Source organism: Anser cygnoides, chromosome 1, assembly GCF_040182565.1.
Source record: "Anser cygnoides isolate HZ-2024a breed goose chromosome 1, Taihu_goose_T2T_genome, whole genome shotgun sequence".
Classification (NCBI taxonomy): domain Eukaryota; kingdom Metazoa; phylum Chordata; class Aves; order Anseriformes; family Anatidae; genus Anser; species Anser cygnoides.
In genome coordinates, this window is record NC_089873.1 from 143,656,870 (window position 1) to 143,679,923 (window position 23,054).

At 41.4% G+C, this 23,054-nt stretch overlaps 1 protein-coding gene across 1 annotated transcript in view; it reads left to right on the forward strand.

The window, feature by feature from the left end:
* The window catches only part of SLC9A4 (solute carrier family 9 member A4), a 38,734-nt gene extending 16,422 nt beyond the window's left edge, over window positions 1-22,312 (forward strand). Inside the window, exons 5-12 of the mRNA XM_013190203.3 lie at window positions 3,469-3,671; window positions 4,371-4,457; window positions 5,804-5,874; window positions 8,643-8,804; window positions 13,503-13,599; window positions 15,752-15,883; window positions 16,515-16,602; window positions 20,682-22,312. Of these exons, the coding sequence (XP_013045657.2) occupies window positions 3,469-3,671; window positions 4,371-4,457; window positions 5,804-5,874; window positions 8,643-8,804; window positions 13,503-13,599; window positions 15,752-15,883; window positions 16,515-16,602; window positions 20,682-20,983 (1,142 nt within the window). The 3' untranslated portion in view covers window positions 20,984-22,312. The remainder of the gene's footprint in view (window positions 1-3,468; window positions 3,672-4,370; window positions 4,458-5,803; window positions 5,875-8,642; window positions 8,805-13,502; window positions 13,600-15,751; window positions 15,884-16,514; window positions 16,603-20,681) is intronic.
* The last annotated feature ends 742 nt before the right edge of the window (window positions 22,313-23,054 follow it).

Sequence of the window (23,054 nt, forward strand, 5' to 3'; positions counted from 1 at the left end):
TACAAAAGCATGCTTCTGGTCCTGGCTGTATAACACTAAAGGTCCTGGGCCAGGAGTGCCTAGAGGATGTCAAACTATATGTGGGACATACGTGGGCAAATGTGAGGAATCAGCAGAGAGTTTGTGCTTAAGGATCAGAGGACAGACCAGTGCAGCTGATGTTTTGACAGGTGTTTACTGCAGATCTCTTGATCAACAGAAGGAGGCAGATGAACCATTCTTTATGGCTCTGTAGAAAGTGTCACAGTCACAGGCCCCAGTACTCATGAGAGACTTTGACTACCCCGATATCTGTTGGAAGGGCAGTATGGCTATATACGAGACATCCAGGAGATTTCTCAAAAATGTAGAAGACAATTTCTTGATGCAGGTGGTTGATGAACCAACTGTGGAATATGCTTTGTCACAAGTCAAAAATGTGCCTTTGTGACAAAAAAGGCCAACTGCATCCTCGGCTACGCTAGCAAGTGTGTAGGCAGCAGGCCCAAGGAAGTGCTTCTTCCCATGTATTCAGCACTGGTGAGAGTATCGGGTGTGTCCAGTTCTTGTCTCCCTGGTAAAGGAAAGATATGGGGGTTCTGGAGCAAGTGCAGTAGAGGTCACCAAACTGGTCAGGAACTAGAGCACTGGATATACAAGGAAAGCCTGAGAGAGCTCAGCCTGAAAAAGAAAGAGCTCACAGGAGACCTTATTGCTGTCTACAAGTACCTGATCAGAGGGTAGAGAGAAGATGAAGCCTGATCAGAGAACAGAGAGAAGATGAATCCAGACTCTTCTCAGAGGTGCCCATCAGTAAGACAAGAGGTAACAGACACAAGGTAGAACATGGGAAATTCTAATTAGATAGTAGGAACCCATTTAACATGAGAATGATCCAATATTATAACAGCAGCACAACTTTACAACCTTGAAGGTACTCAAGACTTGATTAGTGCTCCGAGCAACCTGATTTGATTAGATCTGCTTTGAGTAGGAGTTTGTTCTAGATGACCTCCAAAGGTCATTTCCAACATACAATACTCTGAGTTTGGGACCAACTAAGCATTGGCATCAAAGAGCTGAGGTTAAGGTGCTATTTCTTAAATCTCTCAGGTGGCTCTGGTGCATTGGAACAGTTCTGTTATATAGTGATGACACAATTACTCAACTGTAAAGGTGATGTGATTGTTGTGGGTTCGACAGCAAGAAGGCAATGATTAAATATTTCCTTGCTAATCCTGTGCCTTGCTAACCAACTGTGCCCTGTATGTTTTTAAAGGCTTCCTTTTGGAGTCCATATAGGAATAACCTTCCAATAAAGAGATAAAAAATGTTTACGGGAAAAAAAAAAACAACACTTTGCTGTCACATGCCCCTTTGTCTCTCAAACACCAAAGGGAGTGCTAGAGCTTTCCAGAGGATGGTCAAAATATTTCCCCTGAACTTGTTTGCTAAAATGATTGCATCATTTTCTCTGAAGCTTGAATAAGGTAAAAAGAATTGGTTTGAGGGTGACACATAACACAGTTTCGGTCTGAGTAGTTGATTATCTAGCATAATGTATTGGGTTTATGCAGCCAGGGTTTAGTACTGGGAGGTGCTACAGGGGTGGCCTCTGTAAGCAGAGCCCAGCAGGTGCCCCATGTCAGATCAGAGCCAGATGGCTCCAAAAGGGACCCGCCGCTGGCCAGAGCCGAGTCAGTATGCGATTCTGGTTGTGACTCTTCGGAATCATATTTATGAAAGAGAAAAACCTGCTGCACAACAGCAGCTGGGAGAGAGGAGTGAGACAATGTGAGAGAAGCAGTCCTGCAGACACCAAGGTCAGTGCAGCAGGAGAGCAGGAGGTGCTCCAGGCATGCAGCAGCAGTTCCCCTGCGGCTGTGGAGAGGCCCCTGGTGGAGCAGGCTGTCCCCCTGCAGCCCACGGGTCCCACACGGAGCAGATCTCCACGCTGCAGCCCGTGGAGGAGCGCCCGGTGGAGCAGGTGGATGTGGCCTGGAGGAGGCTGCGGCCCATGGAGAGCCCCCGCAGGAGCAGGCCCCGGGCCGGAGCTGCAGCCCGTGGAGAGGAGCCCACGCAGGAGCAGGGGTCTGGGGGGAGCTGCCGCCCACCCGTGGGGGACCCGTGCTGGAGCAGTTTGCTCCTGGGGGATGGATGGACCCCGTGGTACGGAGCCGTGTGGGAGCAGTGCTTGAAGAGCTGCTGCCTGTGGGCAGCCCCTGCAGGCTCAGTTCGGGAAGGATGGCATCCCGTGGGAGGGACCCCACGGGGAGCAGGGGCAGAGAGGGACCGTGAAGGAGTGGTGGAGACGAAGTGTAAGGGACTGACCGTAGCCCCATTCCCCGTTCCCCTTTGCTGCTTGGGGGGGAGGAGGTAGAAGAGGGTGGGTGGGGGAAGGTGTTTGTAGTTTCCTTTTATCTTTGCACTGCTCAAGTCTGATAGCAATAAGCAATAAATTACATTAATCTCCCTGTGCTGAGTCAGTTTTGCCCATAACAGTAACTGTGAGTGATCTTCCTGTCCTTATCTCAACCCACAAGTTTGCTTTTGTTTTCATTATATTTTCTTCCCTGGTCCTTCTGAGGAGAGGCAATGAGAGATTTGGTGTTGTGGTGCTTAGCTGCCCATCAATGTTAAACTACCATACATAAATAATCAAAAAAGGTCCTATATGAAGTGGTATTCAGCAACCTAAATAATGATATAGAGCTACTAGCCTTACCCAAAATAATTCACTGAATTTATCAGTGAATACAGAGTAAAATAACACCAGTAATTATCATGAATTTTCAATGTTTACTTTAGCAATGTAACAGTTTACACACAAATCATAGGATATTTGTGTCTTATGATCAAGTAGATTAAGAGAAAATCAAGCAAATAACTAAATGTACTCCATAAAAAAAAAAAAAAAGTAAAACAGTCCTTACATAGCCACAGGCTGTCTGATTAATTTTAACTTTTACTGAAAGCAAAATGAAATTTGAGAAATAAACAGAGAATTACAGAGACAGTAAGCCAGAGGATTAAAAATTAAAATGTTATTACTCTGCCTTTCAGTGAACCTGTCCACAGGATTTGTTGGTAAAGAATTGTTCAAACACTTTGGGCAGACACTGTGTGAAAGCAGGAAACATTGCAAGGGAAGGCACAGGAAAAACTCTCATCTAGTGGTTTATTTTGTGTCCAGAACACTTCAGAGAAGTGCAACATAAAGACAGGAAGTAAATCTTGTCCCCTAATCTCACTTCTAAACCCACATGAGAATTTAAAACTTGAAGCAGTTAATAAACACACACTTTTCTAGGACTTTTTCACACAAAGATTAAATATTTGGTCAAAGAGAAACGACAAGAACCAAAAATTGAAAAGGAAGGTCTGTCAACTGCTGCCTGAGACAAAATGTGTTTTGTTTTGCTTTGAATATTTTCTTTTTCTGCTTTCTTAATAATAATTGGGGTTTGTTTGTTTGTTTTGCCTTCTTAGGTGTATTTTCTCTCTTCTATATCAGTAACAAGTTCCGAACGTGTCCCTTCACTGTGAAAGACCAACTCATTATTTCCTACAGTGGTCTTCGAGGAGCCAGCAGCTTCTCTCTTGCGTTCTTGCTCCCAGTGAACCTCTTTCCAAGGAAAAATTTGTTCATTACTGCTACACTTGTAGTTATATACTTTACTGTGTTCATCCAGGTAAGTGTGTTTCTTAATGTATTGCTTTCACAAAACCAAGGTGACCAGGTTATTCCACTTGGTTTACACCGCTGCACAAGGAGGAACTGGATCTTCTGGATGTCCCGTGCTCTTTATTTTCCCCTACAAATGACTCAGATACTCTAGGGCATCCATAGAGCACTATGCACTTATGCATAATAGTGGTTAGGCATTTAGATCCCATCGGAATGTTTTCATAAAACCAGTTTTGTTTCTATTTCCCTTTTTTTAAATGCTAGATTCTCTAGTAGTGCAATAGAGAATTGGGAACAGCTGAAAATGGTTTCTACATGAAAAACAAAACAAAACAAAAAAAGAACCAAGCCAAATCAAACCAAACCAAAATGCTTAATTCTGAAAATATAGAAGTAAGAGTTTTCAAGACCATAAGGACCTCACAAAGACAATGCTTTCTTCCAGCTGAGTGCTGTTTTGGTGAAACTTGGCAATGAGTCAGTTACTTTATGTGGTTAAAACGTTGATAAACACAGTCTTGATTAAAAAATAGGTACACATTTTTTAATTTTTGTTTTTGAGTTTTAATCCTCTCCTGTTGTAATCGATCATTATCCCGTCTAAGACAGCTTTTCTGACTGATTAAAATGAAATCCATTTTCTTGCTTTCTGCTTTATTTTTTGAGATATTATTAACATTTCGACTTAATGTTCCAAATGCAGGGAATCACAATTGGACCATTGGTCAGATATCTAGATGTTAAAAAGACCAACAAAAAGGAGTCCATCAATGAAGAAATTCACATGAGAGTAAGTTTTTGGTATCAGGAAATAGTACCCTAAAAAGAAAATGTAGGGTGTTCAGAAAGAGATGGATTAAAGGAGGCATTTGGTAGCCCTGACATTTAGTGAATTTGGGCAATTAATGCTTTTTAGAACATTTGGAGGGAAACCTAGGCATAATATTCTAAAATGTGATAGTTCATTTGTATTCATAGTGACTTTCATATTATAATACCGTACTGTAACTGACATGGCATAGCAGGGCTCTTACATCTGGATACTTGTTACCATGGTGGGACAGGTACATAAAAGCAGCATTTACAAAATGCACTTATCATCCTTTTCAGACAGATTTGTTAGACACCGTTGTTGCCATCTTTTGATTGATTATAAACACACTGACACCTTAAAAGTCTTAATCATGTTTTGGTGAACTGAAGTGAGTTGAAACATTGGTCTGCAAATTTAATTCTAAGTAACAATTTTTTTCCCTTTCAAACATTTGCTTTAGCTCTCAAATTACCTATATATAAAATAACAGGAAACTGCTCAAACTAATTTAGGAACACTAGACAAAATATACATACACTCTTTCATTTTTACTCTAGGGAATATATCTGAAATTAACAAAATGATTGTGCCTCAAAATTAAACACATTCAAAAAGCATTAGCAAAACCAGAGCATCTCAACTGATTTGAATTTGAAGTGAATTTAATTTTTGCTATTCCAACTTTTGCACTTAGCTTTGAATGGTAATCATGTTCAAAAGCACCACTTACAACTATACATATGCAAGAATTGACCATTTTCTCTGTTTCTGTAATGCTAGAAATGGACAGAAGATGACTGAAAATTCTGATACTTAGCAGTGATAAACTTGCCATTCTCATGACAATATGCAAAATCCTCAGGGGATTTGCAGATCATGGCAAGGGCTAAAGTGTGGAGTACCTGGCCCCACACACGCAGAGGGATGCCACACATGCAGAAAGAAGACTTGGGTGGCAAATCCAATAATTTTAGTTTTGGTCTCAGTAGAGAAAGAGGACCATGCAATTTGGATGCTCAGTATTGTTTTCCACTGGGGACAGTCCTTTACTTAGGTTTGTATTTTTCTAGGTGACGGTGAGATGATAGCAGACTGACCGAATTGCCACCTCAATCAAAATATTGCCACTGCAGACAAGCACAGTGGGATATTTGCCTTGATTTTTAGAAAAATGTAGATACTTTCAGAATTAACTCACCTTTCCCATTTAAAAAGAAAAAAGGGGAAAAAAGGAAAGAAAATCCTGTCAACTGTTGCATATTTGTAGTGACATTATTTTCTCATAATGGCCACTTAAATTTCTTCCGTGTTTGTTTCTCCAGTTGATGGATCACTTCAAGGCTGGTATTGAAGACATATGTGGACATTGGAGTCATTATCAGCTGAGAGATAAGTAAGCATCTCTTACTGCAGACTATTATAATAAAATAACCTATCATCTGTGATGTAAAATACAAAAGGTAAATAGAATAAGAAATCCATCTTGTGCCCCATGAGGCTAAAATAGCATGAAAATATTGGGGACGTGTGCAATATCTCTTTTTAAAAAGTGAACTCCTGAGTAATCGCTATCTCTTGGGAGTGCAGTGCCCATATATTGTGTGCTAAATTGCTTCTGCACAAACAGGGAGAAAATGAACCTTCTGAAAGAAAAAAAAATATAGCAGATAAACTCATGCTGCAGGCATCAGACTATGCATATAGCTTTGGTATAAATCTTTGATATATGGCAGTGTTCCTTTAGGTTGGGATTTGAAACGGAATATGTGTATGGTGTCAGTGCTTCACTGTCTTTCTCTATAAGCCTCCAAGGCAAATACAATCCCTTGTAGGTGAGTGCAGATTAAATAATAATTACTCATTTGTCCTTACAAATCTTTGTAATTAGTCATATTTAAAATAAAAAAAAATACTGGAGGAAATGTTGGCATTTAAATATCTAGTAGCACAGGCAGATACTTTCAATCTGGTCTTCACTCAGAAAAATCACACAATCCACAAATGGCTGAGGTATGAAGGGACCTCTAAGTCCAACCCCCCTGATGAGCAGGATCACCTAGTGCACATTGCACAGGATGGCATCCAGGAGGGGTTTGAATATCTCCAGAGAAGAAGAATCCACAACCTCTCTGGGTAAGCTGTGCCAGTGCTCTGTCACCCTCACAGTAAAGAAGTGCCCTCTCCTGTTGTGCCAGAACCTCCTGTGCTTCAGTTTGTGCCCGTTGCCTCTCGTCCTGTTGCTGGGCACAACTGAAATGAGACTGGCTCCATCCTCTTGACACCCTCCCCTCAGATATTTGTACACATTGATGAGGTCTCTCCTCAGTCTTCTCTTTTCCAGGCTAAACAGGCCCAGTTCTCTCAGCCTGTCCTCATATGACAGGTGCTCCAGTCCTCTAATCATCTTAGTATCCCTAAAATACAGGACCTGTGCTATGTCTTTTATAAGCAGGATGAGGTGATATTGTGAAGTTTTGGGGATCTTTCAGGCATTGCTCAGAAGAAATCAGAACTGGGATTCTAAGCTACCTTCTTCCCCAAGGGCACTCTGCAATCATGTTGGCCTCCACCTCAACACGTTAATGTTGTGGGGATGGACTAATCTTTTCCACAGACATCATATTCTGATGCTGTGGGCTAAGTGTTATCCCTCAGGTCGTGCCTAGACTTCTGTGTCTGAGACCTCCAGCTTACCACTCAGCACTGGACCCCAGTAATCCAGACTGGGTGTTTACTGGGACATGTGGAAGTTCCCTTCATGACTAGGTTTCTCCTTATAAAAATCAAGAATTACGAGTGGGTAGAAGGTTGGTCTGTATCCAGTTCTCATTCCCACAGGGTATACTGATGTATCGAGGGCGCATACCTGGACCTGGAAGCTAAATGTCTTCTAATGTCTTCTTGGCTCTCACAGTACATAGATAGATGGCTTTAGAGCAGCCACTGGGGCAACACCACTGCCTGTGTAGTCAATAAGCTAAACAAATCACTCTTGGAGCAGTAATTTAATTGAAATAGCAGCATTTCCACATTTCAATAAAATAAAATATTATTTCCACTTATCTCCCATCTAGCAAAATGCTTTGATAAGATAAATTTGTCCAATTTTTTCATAAATGTAATGTTTCTGTTCACGGGCAGATTCAAATGGCACATTGTATATACATAAAAAATAATGTAAGAAGATTGTATTAAAAAGTATTCCCTAGACTTTCCTTTGTAACTTTAAAGATGCTTAGCATATGTGTATCAGAATTAATTACCTTAGTGATGACACTTCAGGTTGCTTTCTGAAAAAAAAAAGAAAAAGAAAAAAAAATATATAAAGAGCTTCAATCCCAAGTGAAACATTTGTGTACCTCTCTCTGTTATTTGAGTAAGTATGAAGACCAGTCATGTTAAAAGAAAAATGTACAAAATTCTATTGCTTTTTCTTAGCATTGTGGAAAGCATTACCTTGCTGTGGTAAACTGTTCCTTTGAAAGAAACTTGTAAGAAGATCTGCTGTTCTGCTAAACATCTGCCTAAAAGTACATACCTGTTCCAAAGCACACATATACATTCACATTCAAATTATGTCATACATCAGAGATATTTTACAATCTGCAGCATGCGTGCACATAGTATTTTGTGGTCCATTCAATTTCTCTGTCATTCAGAATACAAAGAAGTATATTTTCTCCAGCCTAATTGTTGGGATTTAAAATTATCAGCAACATAATGCGCCCAAACTACTGTAACTACTGGGCCATTTGAAGCATTATTGGTGGCTGGCTGAATAGGCCAGGATTACTGTAAGAGCAGCTGCTGCTATTAGAATACATTTGTATGAAAGCATGGAGACTGGCCATATTCTTTTCTTACAAATGTGGCAGTGTTATATAAACACATACCCAGTCCTCTTCTTTGCTTTGATTGCAGATTGTTTCTTTCTTTTGTCCAGTGGGCTTTACAATCTCTGTGGACCACCAGACCATGCCAAATGTCCCCCTAAAGGTCTCTGTTCACTCGTTCTTCAGGAGTCCACAGGTGCCTTCAATTTGGATACAGTTTCCACTGTTGAATTATAGATGTGCACATTTGAATGAAGATCAGCTTGACCCACAGAAATAAAAACACATTTCATTTTTTTACACTTTGATTTTAACATCTCTTTTGCAGATTTAAGAAGTTTGACAATAAGTATTTGAAGAAAATTTTAATTCGGGAGCATCAACCCAAATCCAGCCTTGTGTCATTATACAAAAAGATGGAGATAAAACTGGCCATTGAGATGGCTGAGAATGCCATGGAAATTTCAAAATCATCCACAGCTTCTTTACAGTGAGTACTGGCCTCTTCACCCTTTGTGGAGCAGAGTGGGACAGGAGGGAAGGCAATAAAAATCAGGCAACACCCAAGGGATTTTGTGATTTTAACAGAAAAGTGTGGGAAAAAAAAAAAAAGACAGTCGTGGGAATGTGTTGTTTTGGGCTGGCACTTTGGCACTCATATTTGCACATCGGTCCTTTGCTGACAGATTGAAAATTACTTTTTCTTTTTTTTTTTTTTTTTTTTAATGATGGGCAATTCAGAAGAAGAAACACAAGTCAGGTGTAAAGGCCACTCTCAGTGCTTTGAATCACAGCAGTGTTTTGAGGGGGCGGTGACCTTCAGTGTGCTGGCCAATGGGTTTTACTCATCACTGCCAGCTGGTGAGAGAACTGAAGGAGAGGCTAGAGAAAAGGTCTTGACTCCAATATCCCAATGAGAAGAGAACAGTTTTCCTTCTAGCATTTGCAGTTTTTGCTATTTCAGGTTGCAGTCCCTCAAATCATTCTGCTATATTTTGGTACTTCCATAACCACTTTGGCCAGAACATGGTTTCAGAGAAGAAAATAGAAAAAGACAGAAAGGATTATGGAGAACACTTTCTAAACCTTACCTTGGATTTTCAGTATGGGAAATGAGGAATTTACACCAATGCATTTGCCTAGTTTCTCAATAGTGCGCTAAATGAATGCTAGTTCTCCCAAGGCTTATGTCCTTTCTATTTTGCAGCAGCCTCTGGCAAGGCCCAGCATATTTTTTTTATTCACTGTTTCTCTCACCCCACACCAGAAATTTCAAATAACAACAGGAATTTAAACTAAAATCTCTCTTGAAACTGTTTGGCATAATCACATCAAAATTCATGTGTTTTCTTGAAACTGATGTCAGCTTGCAGCATAAGACCTAGCCCTTTTCTTTCTAAGTCATTCTTTGCTGAATGGATGATACTAAAAGAGATTGCATGTCTGTCAGGCTCCTTTCTGTCTGCTGTATTCCCTTAACTGCTCTGAGCCAAGAGTAAATGTGCAAGGCTGGTAGACAGTCTATGGCAAACAAACCACTTTCCTCTTCTTTTCTTGAGAGAAAAAGGAAATAAGACAAATTGCTTTAGAGTAGTTCAGAAATTCTCTCCCGAGATAAGCATTTAGACTGAAAAATATTCTATAATAAATACGACAGACTAGATTTTGCCATCTTTACTTTAAACTGTAATAAAATTCCACTGTGCATCAGCCTCTGATTTACAGATTTTCCTCCTGAGACAGACTTTTAAAAAATAAAATGTCACCTTTAAAAAAAAAAAAGTGACTCAGAACCTTTCTGATCCTTGGAGGCTGTGAGAGTGTTAGGAAAATACAAGTTTTCACAGCTCTATTCTTCAGTAGGTGTCCACTGAGGAACCCTGGAGGAGACAGGATAGTGAGATAGTTGTGTCTTTGGTCTGAGACAATGCAGCAGTTCTTATTACTCCATTCTCCTGAGTGATTAAGTAAATCTGCTAAAGAATAAAATGTTTCTTAATGGAAGCATGCATAAATGATTTGATTTTTCTCATTGAGCTGGCTTATAACTAGGCTATCCTCAGTCAGCATACAAAAATCCGGCCATGAGCAATGGAGATTTGAAATCATATTCCAACCTATATCATGTATAGCAATATTTGTGGTGCTATAGTAGTAAAAAAACTCTTCAGCATTTCCGATCACTTCTGCAGCATTTAGGGACATGAGGGGAAATACTCTATAACAATCAAGGCGGATGTCCATCAGTGTAGATAAACTCTGTGCTCAGAAATTGCATTCATGCTGGTGGGAGTCCTGCAGGTGGTGTGGGTGTTCAATATGCACTTAGCATTTCCAGTGCAGATTGGAGAAATTTGTCCACAGGCCATGCGACAAAAAATCCACATGTAAATGAAAATCGAGCATTATGTTATGACGGCTTGGAGAATATTAACCTTAGAAATAAGAATTTTGAAGACAAAAGCACAGCCAAGCAAATATTATCAAAACTGTGTTTTTATGGTTGTATTTTGGAATTATACCCTAGCAATGCCCATTAGAGAGACAGAGATGAATCAGCTCTGAGTTTAATTAATGCTGGATTCATATTACTGCAATACTGACTTGTGTAAAAGTAAATCTTACAGAGTATCGATACAGTAGAGATCAGAATAAAATGACATTTTGTCATTTTTGATGGTGTAGCTGTGCAAGAGCTGTGCCTGGTGAATGCTACTTCCTTCATAGGACTAAGTGAAGATTGGTGGAGAGTTCACAATGTTCAAAATTTTGGATATAATACATAAAAAATAATTTTACAAGCATTGTGGAAGGAATTTTATTTCCTCCCTGTATCAACTATCTCCAAGTCTTAAGAAGAGATACTGTCATGGTCCTCATTATGCAGAGAGAGTCAGTTTCCATGGCATATTATCAATTCAGTATTTTCTTTGCAACTATATTGCCTGTGCCATTCTTTGCCATTAACATTCTAAGGGTTTCAAGAAGGACAAAGAAATAGTTTCAATAAGGGTTGCTTTATGGGTTTGGTAATATACCAATTTAAAAAAAAAAAAAAGTTTTTTTAAATGTATTATATATTGCAAAATTTCAAAGCAACCCGTCTTTATTACCATATGTATGTCTTGTTATCAGTTTTGTAGGTTAATATCTAATCCCATGAAAAGAATGCATACTTTTTATTTCTGCTTCAGAACAAAGCACATTATCTTCCTGCTGTTTGTTCTTTTGCTATTCCAGCTCAGAAAAACTTGGGGAATTATATTGATTTTATATAAGTCACTTTAAAAGATACACAATAAGCCTTTAAATGACTTAGGAATGGCCTCCTCTTCTGTACTGGCATGTGGACATGTCAGGTATGCAACTGGAAAGGTAAAGAGATGATCTGATGTCTTGCTGAAGTGCTGCTCACCACTTTTCCTAGTTATTCCCAACAGCAAGGTGTAAAGACCCTATGGAGACATTTGGTGAAGTGAGGATGTGAGAGGGAGTTACTCCCTGTGACATTTACACCACTTGCACTATGGATGTTCAGTTTGCATTACACAAATGCTGCATTTTATATATCAGAACTGGTTGACCGGCTGATTGCAATTAGATTGCCGTTAGTCCCCAGGGGCTGTGCTTGTGTTTGCTTTCGCAAGTGTACCTTAGCACCTCAGTCCCTCCCTTGTCCAAAGAGAGAGAAGCTAGGGGCTGCTGACAGCAGAGAGGCTGGTTTCCTTTCTTGGAAAGTAGCATACGTGGGCTGTCCTACAGCCTAGGACATGCCAGACCCAGTATGGAATAAAGGTGCATTGAAAGTGCTCACCTGGGAACATGGAGGCATCCCTGGATCCTCTCAGTGGTAACCCTGAGAGATGAAAACAAGCAAAAAGCTAACTAACCAACCAACCAAAAACACGAGCTGGACTGGAATTATGTGGTTGTGGTGGTAGTGGTCTTTCTTCCCTGCTGGTAAATGTCTAGGTTTGTTGTTGTTGCTGGTGCTGAGAACTGATCTGTGTCAATCATACATTTGTTGGGAAGGATTTCTCAAAGCCAGGATAAGATTTCTAGTCAAAGCCAGAAAAAGAGTCCATTTCTCTCCCTGTGTCTTGTTAGATTATAGCACAAAATCGTGGTAACATTGTTCAATTAGCTGCAATTGCAAAATTCAAACCTTTTCCTTATGATTACACTATAATCTTAGTTTTGCTGGAATCTAACTTCCTTTGCCGTTAAAAGTAATTTTATTTTAAAAGGAGTAAAAAATAAATATACACAAAACTCTGGCAATACTGTATGTTGATAATAATCCCTTCCTTAATTGCACAATTTACAGACAGAACTTAAAGGACATCACTGAGCTGAAAATAAAGATTTACGATAAAATTTTAAACAAGAGAAAAGAAAAAAATGGAGAAAGGGAAAAACCAGAAACAACAAGATGAACTCAGACTGATTCATCCTGGATGATGACTATCTATTTCCCTTTCTTTTCTTGGGAATTGAGCCGAACACTAACTCTCACACAGATTGACTGATTTAGCAGGTCCAGTTAACATTTCACAGCAGCCTTCATCCATTATTTTGCTAGTGAAAAGGCCAGGCAGTTACAAATGAGTGTCAGCTTCTTGTCCCAGTTTGCTAAAAATGCAAAGATTACTATCTTTTAGGTAGTTCTTTCATTTTAAATGGAGAAACAGGCTTAGTACCAAGGAAATCCTATACGTTCCCTTAGCCACAGAGAGATCTTTTGGACTCTAGTCAGGGTGTGCTTTATTTCTTAAGGATGTGCTCAGTTTCTCAGAGGAGTTAAAACCAGCAGGATAGCAAGGCCCAGACTGTTACACCATGATGAAGAACAGATTCAAACAGAGGAGGAAATTGCAATACCTTCCTGTTGGTTGCCTAATCCTTAATTATGAACTGCCTTCTGAAGCTCTTTGAAATACAAGGAGACTTTCTGCTGTCAGCTCCATGAAGGCTGTGGGTCTGCTCTGTCTGTCCAGTGTTTTGATAAAACCTGGGAAGAAGCCAAGCCTGACATTGTTCATTCAGCTTTGGATGATTTTGTGCCGTCACTGGTTACTGAAAGGCTCTTTGCAGTCTTCTGTCCTAATGCGAAAAGCAGCTCATGCATCATTTTGTAGCATTAGCATTTACCCAACCTAATGTCATAATTAAACTTCTTTATTTACAGGAGCTGTAGAAATCAACGTGTGCACAGGCTCTCCCCTGCTGAGGTGGAGTCCATGAGAAATGTCCTGACACATAACCTATACCAAGTGCGACAAAGGGTGCGTGAGTCGCCTTCTATTGCGCAGTGTTTGCAGACCAAAAGCTCTTGTTTGCCCTCCCCATCTCATGGCAAGGGCGGTGTTAGCAGTGGGACCAGCCCATGGCTGCACAAGGAGGCCAGCCTCACAGATTGCTACTCAGTGGAAGACAAAAAAAAAAGCAGGCTTTTCCATCAGCTTTTCACACTGAGAGCAGCAGGAAAATCCAGGAAAATCCAGGAGTGAGCTGTAGAGGTCAGGCTTCCCTCACTGTACGGCTACCTGTGCCTCATAAACGGCCTTTCTGAGCCCGCTGGATGTCCCTGGACAAGGCTGGCCTCCCAGGTCCTCTCCCTGCATCACCTGTGGCCTGCTTCTGCTGGGGTGCTCCCACAGCCTCATGGGCCACCCGCCTCACACCATAGCTCAGATGGTGTATTCTCAGCAACAGGCACAGCACATTTTCCAAGCAACCCACCCATAGTGGAGCCTTAAGACCAAAAAGGCCCCTCGGGGACCCCCTGCTTTGCCGATGCCTGGGAGGCTGGGTTAGTGGCAGATGCCCCACGTGGCATGGCAGCGGGATGGGGGAGAGCGGGGCCGGCAGCTTCCAAGCACCCCCAGTCTGGCAGGGCTTCGATCACCCCCAGGCTGGCAGGGCTTCGTGGGAGGCAGCAGGATGGCGGGTCGCCAGCAGCCGCCAAACTCCGCTGCGGAGGTGGTAAACACCGCGTGGCCCGAAGTCAGCTGAGAGGCAGGCTGGTGTGCCCTCCCCCTGCGTGGGAGTTACAGTTTCCCCTCGCCAAAAGAGGAGGAAAAAAAAAAAAAAAGAAAAGTTCCATCTCCTCCGGAGTTTCGTTTTACAAGCTCCCCCCCCCCAAAAAAAAAAAAAAAAAAAGCTTAGCAGAGATTTGTTTTGCAGAAATTTGTACTGGTTTTGGTGCGGACCAAGTTATCCTATCTGCTTAATGCAGTCTTGGGCCCTGAATATGTAACTGAGTGCTCTCATGCAGCAAAGAGTGGGAGAGGATACATTAGTGTAACCTTGAAATTATGCAGATAAACCAAGCTAACTCGTGTAACACACATTTGCTAGGAAATGCTGGGCCCTGCTCATTTAAAAGTGTCACTATTAATATGATATTCATTCCCAATATTGTTTGATTTGCCACGGCCAATTATCCTTATGATATTAATTTCTTATCTTGCCAGCAACAATTTGCATATATGGCTGCCTCTTAGCTGAAATGACCTCTCTCTCTTCAAAATCAATTACAGTAATGACCATTAGTGCCAGTCACTTCCTATGTGGCAGTGAGGTCTGTGTGCTTTGGAAATAAAAGATTGGAAGTAAAATAATACTACTTCTAATACTTCACTTTAAACTTTGAAGGCCTGATCGTGCTTTGCCTTATCCGATCAACTTTACAAGGACCTATTCTAGTCAGGTTAAGATCAGATTCTGCATTTGAAGAGATTTTTATAAACTTAAGTGATTCTTTCTCTTTTAGGCAGAGAATTAATCTCTTTCCCTTCATTTAACAAGAAGTAAACAATAAATTAAAAATCTTGTCCTAAAAAATGTTGAGCTTTAGGGTAACATTAAGGTGTAATTTGTCCAAATACATAAAGGAAACTGAGCTGTGCATCTCCTTCTGGAGATGTACTCTTAGCATCATGTTTACCTCCCAGTCGTGTCTGCAACTTGCTCTGGCTCAGTAGTATGAGTACCAAGGCTCAGAGGTGGTCTAACCAGCTATTTGTCTCTTGGGACCCGCCTCCAATCTGTAGCTCCCAACTGCATGATCAGGGGAGGGCTGAGGGGGAGGTAAAGCCCAGAGGTGTTAACAGGCTAGTGCAGGTGGATATGTTTTATGGTGCAGTTCAAGAAGGCATGAGTCTATCAAAAAGTGCATCAAAATGCAGCCCTAGAGGCAGTACAGTCAGCTGGGAATGGGGGCATATTGTCCAGGGCTTACAGCTGTGCTCATACGTCCTCACGCCTTGCTGTGCAGAGTGAGGTTAGCGTGAGGCTATGTTTTTCCACGCGGTGCCAAAAGGACCTGCAGCAAGTTGGTGGTGTGCCCTTGGCCCTGTGACCGACACGGCTGTGCTTTATCTAATTAACATTGTGAGTGCAAAGGAAACTATCAGGGTGCACTTTCTGTTACAGGCACCGTCATACAACCGCCACAACCTGCCCACCAACACCAGTGAGAAGCAAGCCCAGGAAATCCTCATCCGTCGGCAGCACAGCCTGAGGCAGAGTTGCAGGAAGGGAAACAGCTTACCTTGGGGTAGACCGGTACCTGTTATGCAAACTGCTGTTCATGTAATCAAAACACAGAAAAAAATCCTCTGCTTTTCTGTAAATAGGGAAAGAAACACACATTTCTGTATGCTTTTTACAACAGTTAAAATGGATACTCTCCCCGGTGCAGCACCTAAGAAGAAATGGTTCCACTTAGCATGTGGACAGCCACATTTTTTATGTCCTACCTCTATATGTTGATTAAAAATTACATACTATGTCTATAAGTAGTAAAATTATGTAACTTTCATTGTTTTGGCATGTGCAAAGCAAGGTATAATCACACCTATGTGAGCCTGTAGTCTCACAAAAAGCCTGATCCAAAGCCCTTGACACCCTGACACCACAGTTTGAGCTTTGGATCATCTTTTAATGAGTAAGGTAAGATTTGTTTGACCATATGTAGGCGTTGGATAGCATAGTTGAAATAATCACTAAAAGAAATAAATTCTTGCTGGATACAATTCCATTTTATTCATACTTGTCACCTGAAATAGGAAAGGTGAATCTTAGAAGAGCATATTTCTCTCTACTGACTGTAAAACACCCTTAGGCCTATTAAAACAGACACAGAGATTTTCACTGGAGCTGAAGCTGAGTTCAACCTATGTCTGTCTGTACGCAGGCTAGCACCACGGGCGCACGCTACCTCTCCTTGCCGCAGGGCCATGGCCGGCCCATTTGGCGAAAAGCAAGGCACGTTACTTTTACAGGTAATGGAAATGCTTTATGCTCTATCCTGCTCCAGCAGCGAAAGATACTTGGGCAGCTGTTTGGTGGATTTAACAGTACTTGATGAATACTGCCATGGAAATCCCTGGTCTCTTTAAATGAGTTACACCCTTCTCTCCTATCTTTTTATCTGTGCCATTTATATGGTCATGACTGCTGCAGTTTCTGTCTTGTTCCAGCACCACCTACTTTTCTCTTTTTTTCTTCTTGCACAAATTCTCCTCTGATCCCTGCAGTTTGACCTGGTCATGAGGGCATGTGCATAAGCCCAAGAAAGCAAACTGTCTGTTTCCTTGCAGCCCCACAGACACAGCTGCATGCAGAACTGTAAGGAGATTCTGATGCTGATAGCCTGACAGAGGTGAGGCTGACACAGAGCCATGCCCCCAGGGCTGGTGGGCAGTGAAGCTGGGCAGAAGTTCCCAACAGCATGCCCACACACCGTAGTTCAGTGTATGCACACACACACACAACCAACCACCCTAAGCAGCACATTAAGTACAGCACACAAACATACACACAGCACCAACAGCATCATCCTGTTCCCTTCTCTGGCTGATCAGGATGAAAAGCTGGTAGTGGAGAATTGTATGCATGCACATGCACATGCATATACACTGTAGATCCCTCCATAACTGGCCTTGGCCACCCAATCTTCCCCCTCGCTGGTTCCTGGGTCTCCCCTTGCCTCGCACACAGAGGTGCATATGTACAAACCAGTCTCTCTGGTACCTGGTCTAGACTGTGGCCCTACCAGTAGCCACTCACAGACCCTGTGTTCTCTCCAGTCTGGATATCCTGGTCCATGCAACAGCTAACTCACAGCCCTGCCCTCTTCAGTGTCTGTCCCATAGTCATGGTTGCTCTGACACTTGCTTCCCAAGCCTCGTGTCCTACTCAGTGGCTCCGCTGGCTTCATGATTGCTAGCAGTTTTGCACTGATATATACCCACACAATATGAGTGGTCCACAGTCCCTCTGGTTGCTGGCATTCAGATCTTCATGCGCATGTGCGCACAGTACAGGGAGCTGCTCACCCAGGAAAACAGACAAATGTGGAGTTTAATGAGAAGACAGAAAAAAACTGTCCTGATCTGGTACAAGGCATGGCCAGACACATGTCCTGACCAGCCTCTGTTTAAATGCATCCATCCCCTTTCGATCCCCTTTTCCCCCTGTTTTACTGCACTTGTCCCATACTCCCCAAACCACCCTAGTTCCTCCCTTTACCCACCTTTGGTTCCTTTCCTAAAGATCTCATCATAAGTCTTGTATGACCCCCAAATACTTTCCCCTGGCAATTACCTGGTCTCTTCTTCCCTTTTCCAGCTTGTTCTCTATGATCTTTCCATAGTAATTTTATTTATATTGTGTTGTGGACATAGAATAACTCAAACGGTACTGAGACTAGCTGGTAAGTTTGTCCAGAAATACCAGTATTACTACAGAATACCACCCATCCGTAAACCCTAAATAAGGAGACAGAGATAAAGGATTGAGCAACACTGAATTGCCCAAGGAGACATAGCAGGACAGTGTCAGAGAAAGCATGGAATTTAGGACACTCGAATGTCCATCATTATCTCCCCATATAATTTTCCTGTCTCCTTTATGAGTTTTTTATGTAACCCTGAAATGCATTTGGGTACCTCTGAAAATTACTTTTCATTTCTGCAAAAATAGCTACAGTGATTGAAAGCATATTTCTAATCATCATCTTTGTATCAAAACCTGAACAACAAAGTTTCTTTCCTGCAGGTGCAAAACTATTTTCTTTCTTCTCTTTCTGTTTTGCTCTGAAAGGGATGAAAGCAAAAGAGATCTGTGTAGGCAAACCATCCCCTTGGTGCTGTGCACCCACATGTGGTGGAGGCAGAACAGAAACCCATAGGATCTATTCAGAGGGGAAGATCAAAGTTACGCAAGGGGACTTTTTTTTATTTTTTATTTTTATTTTTTAAAGAGCTGGTTATTTTCTGTTCTGTTTGTCAGGATGTGGGGGATATGTGTCTTTGTGTCTTTCTGAAAGACTCAAATTGTTCTACACAGCAGCCTCAGACCTGAAAGCATTTCAGGCACTTTCAAAGGACCAAGTCCTGGTATCACAAACAGGCATGTTATTTCAGTGGGGTGAGGAATAAATCCTGAAGCACTGAACGTAGGTACATTTTTAGTAATTCTCAGCCCTACATTTGACACCTGCCTTGTGATCTGTTTGAATAATTGGACTTCTTGGCTTGGCTTCTGGCATCCTGAAACTCCATAAAATATTCTTGTGAAAATCAAATATATATCAAATTCAAACCTGAACATATTCTCTTATAATCTCTGTACAGCATATACTTCAAAATTAACTCATTTAAATCTTGTCTTACTGCTTCTTTTTTGTTTCTACCTGAGTAAAAGGTTTTCCTACTATTAAAGGGGACTTGCTGAGCTTTACCAGATGAAAGGGAAAACAGGGTGGGGAGTAATAAAAATATGTAAATCAAATAAGTCAAATAGTTTAGAGTTGTATTCACTTTGAAATGAACACTCAGTTAACATTCTATGATTCTATGATCATCTTTGGTCCCTAGAGTAGCATTGACATCACTTGAAAAGTCTGCACTGGGAGAAAGCCACCATAAACTCCTCTCATATAATCAATATTAGGATGAGATGAATTGCAGTTGGGAACTGAGAAAGGAAATACTTAGTATGCAGGAAGTAGAATGACAACTTCATGTAAATACATATACCTTTAGAGAGAGAAATGCCACTTCTCTATGCCTGGAAGTCCTCCTGGAACAAGCACTCTCCAGTGAGCTTCTTTTAACTCACACATAGCAGGTGCAGAAATTTTAGTAACCAAGAGGACAGATGTGACTACAAATAGATCCTTAAACTGACTAACAGCTCTTTCTGACTTTCATAAAAGTGAATGATTTCTTTGGCAGTATACATCAATCAAAGCTTGTAGCACTGATATCCTTCTTGTAGACACTGATGTCCTTCTTGAGTGTCTTGTAGTACTAAGTAGAAGTCCTTCAAATCTGAAAATATCTATCCTGTCTTATTGCTCATGGGGCACCTATGGTATGCCTACATGGTCTAACAGAAGCAGGTTCTGCTGCTAAAGAAATCTGTGCTCGTGGTCTGTGGAGGTAAGTGCCGGTGCATGTGTTCTTATGTTGTGCCAACCGTGCAATAAACACTAGCTTAAAATAACTTAATAGTTATTAATCTGCAATAACCTGATAAGTTTTGACTGTGTGACTGTATCCAATACACGTGAGCTTTACCTTCAGCAGGGTATGGTCTGAATTTTATTATTTATGGTCCTTTGTCTTTATCTCAGCAAACTTCCCAGCTTGTTAGGAGTTGTTTCTTAAATTAACTGACTAATATATTAGTGTGTAGTCAGACTAGAAGTGGCCCAAAGAAAAGTAACAAAGTCTGTTTTGTAAACTCAACAGAATAAAAGAGTTAGGGCCTATCACAGTCACATTTTAATTGTGTACTTGGAGCACTGCAAGCTGGTAGGAGCAGGTCTGACACACCCAATGTAATCAAAGCGCCCTAGAGTCAAACTCCTGGTTTCGGGTGAAACTGTTTTCTTCCCAGTTGTTAACCACAGGTGACTGGTTATCTTGATTTTCAGTGGTGCTAGAGTCATCTTCTTAGTGGGTTTTACAATGATTTTCAACTATGGCACTAGATATACTTGTGATATTGGTTGAAAGGTACATAAAGGAGCGATCTTGCCCTGTGAAGGCAGGAGCTGCTTTGCGAGGTGTGGAAAGATATCTGAATGTTCTCTTTCACTGGGGTTTCAGAGTAGAGGCAAAATCTATAACATCTCTTAAACATCAGCTTTGGTATGAAAATAAAGATCTAGGGTTATTTTTAGTTCTTGACTGCTCTCTTATTCTATAGTAATTATTTAAAATGATTCCATTTTAGGCTTTAAAACCGTAATGCTGTATAGTGTTGAATACCTTTCAATTGTCCTTGCCAATATCATGGTGTTTCTCTTTTCTCTGCGTCATCGCGTGAATTCTTTGTCTTTTTCCTTCAGATCACCCCAGAAGCAACTCTGAGGCTGGCATCCCAGTAAGGTTCAGACCCCAGCCCCGACTACGGCCACTCGAAGCAAAGCACCGCCAGGAGGAGCTGATTCCAATGGCACGCTTAGACAGACGTGTCTGCCCATCCAATTTCTCAGGTCAAAGAGGAAATTCAATCAGTCAGCATCGTTTCACCAGAGCAGACAATCTAGCTCTAATGCCAAAGACTCGATTCACTGGGGGAGAAGTTGAGGGGTATGAGTCAGAAGAAGAGACAGAAATGATGGCACCAGCAAGGCCATTAGACATATGAGGAGCAGAGAAGAGTGATGTTCGCATCTCTAGGGTCCTCTGCGCGCTGCTCCAGAGAAAATAACAGAGCTCTTATTTGAACCAAACCACAAATTTCCTTTTGGGACCAGTGCACTCATTCTCGTATCACTTTCAAACACTGTATCAAGGTACTTAGTGGCTCAGAGAAGACTCAAATTCTTATATGTTTATATCAAGTTTACTTTTCAACAAAACACTGTAGGAAAGAGGGGAACATGATCTTTGTAGGGGTTTGGACATGGATTTAAATGACAATAGTTGGGCACAGGCGGTAGTATAGCTGGGAGCTGATATTGTCTTCCCATGTGCTGTATTATGACTTAAATCTGGGTGAAAGAAATACTGAAGGACATGGTTAAGACATGGGTGCCCAAATTGGTAACTTCAATTTGCCTAGAGCTTTGGATCTCAGATTAGCTGAGATATTTCAGGTAAGAGTGAAAAACAGGCATGTTTAGGGCACCTAAATGTCATTGAAGATGCCTAAAAGGGTACTTAAATCAAAAGGATGCTTTAGTGGACATTTGCAGCACTTGAATGGCATCTCAGGTTTTGGCTTTGCAAAAGTGCTTCAAGTCAATTTCTGTGAAGGTTCATGGCTCCTGTGACTTCAACCAACTTCAGCATGGAGACACCTGTCACCCATCTACAGTTGTTTTGGATGAAGAAAGGAGGCATCCTGGTACTTACAAATCCAGAGAGGACTCTTCAGCCAGGGGTGCTATTGGAAGGCTAACACAAAGCTCAACAGTTTCATTTGCAAGCATGGGGCTGCAAGAATGTGCACAGTAGTCCTGCGATTATAGCTGTATAGCTGAAGCAGGAGGCTTCAGTCATGGAGCAAATAACTTCCATCCCTCACTCCCATCTCACTATAGGGTGCACAAACTGCTAGACCACTCTTCACACTGAAACTGGACCAGCACTACAGACGGGAAGCAAGAGACTGGAACAAAAGGTGAAAGAGAGCCTGACTTTGTATCCTGCTGGATAGCAGGAAAGAAGGGCTCTGTGTTGTGCTACCAGGTTTTTAGGGTGTTTTTCTATATGTTGCACAGAGCAGCATTTACTAAAAAAGCAAAAATAACCAGAGGCACATGCACTGGATCCCCTGACTGCCCAGCCCTCCTACTGAGCTCCCTTCCAACTGGCTCTGTGTACCCATGCTCTAGTCTCAGCAGTGGAAATCCGTAGTGGTAAGAACATGGGAGGCAAGAAGCTATGGAAGCTTGGGTCATTTTGGATAAGTCTAAAATGCCAGCCAAAAATGCCATTCACCTAGTGTCTGTGACAGAGCTTCTTTCTGCAAAATGGAAGAAGCATCATTACCGTCATCTGTGTCTGAAAACTTTAGGTGAGTAGATTTTATCCAGAGGAATGATTTGAGTCCAGAAGTCCATAAACCCACCCTTGCAGCTGTACTAAAATCAACTCTGCAGCTGAGAAATGCACAAAGTTCAGTCATGCTTTCTTCATATTTCACTTTCTCTCCTCCACTCAAAGCTCACTTAACTGCCCAATTTGAGGTCTGTAAATGGCACTGCAAGAATCAAAGAGGTAAGAATCAGTGATAAAAATGCCACCCTTCTGGTTTTGGGGGAGGATGTTACAGTTATGAGCACTTGTATGTCTTAGTCCAGAAGACCTCTGAGGTGTAAATTATGATTTCATCACATTTCTTGCAATGGATTTCTTATTCAGGACAGGTAGCATCTAAACTAACAGATTAGGAATGTACCACCAAAGGAAAAAAAATAAAATCACTTTCCTCCCTTTTTCTCAGGTTTGAAGTTTTATATTTAGCAGGTCATAACAAATCATCTGTATTGAAATTGTACAAAGATTTCTGAATCTGTTCTGTTTGCTTTTCCTCATTGTGCCAGAGAAATTATTCAACTTCCTTTTATGAAAGGATAGGTTTTGGCTTTTGTACTGACAGTGAGCAAGCAATCAAATACAGTTCTGTACCTGAAAATCAACAAATAAATTCAGCTCCACCAAAAGAAGTGCTCCACATAGTTTTTAAACAAAAACCCTGTGCCAGCTCTCAA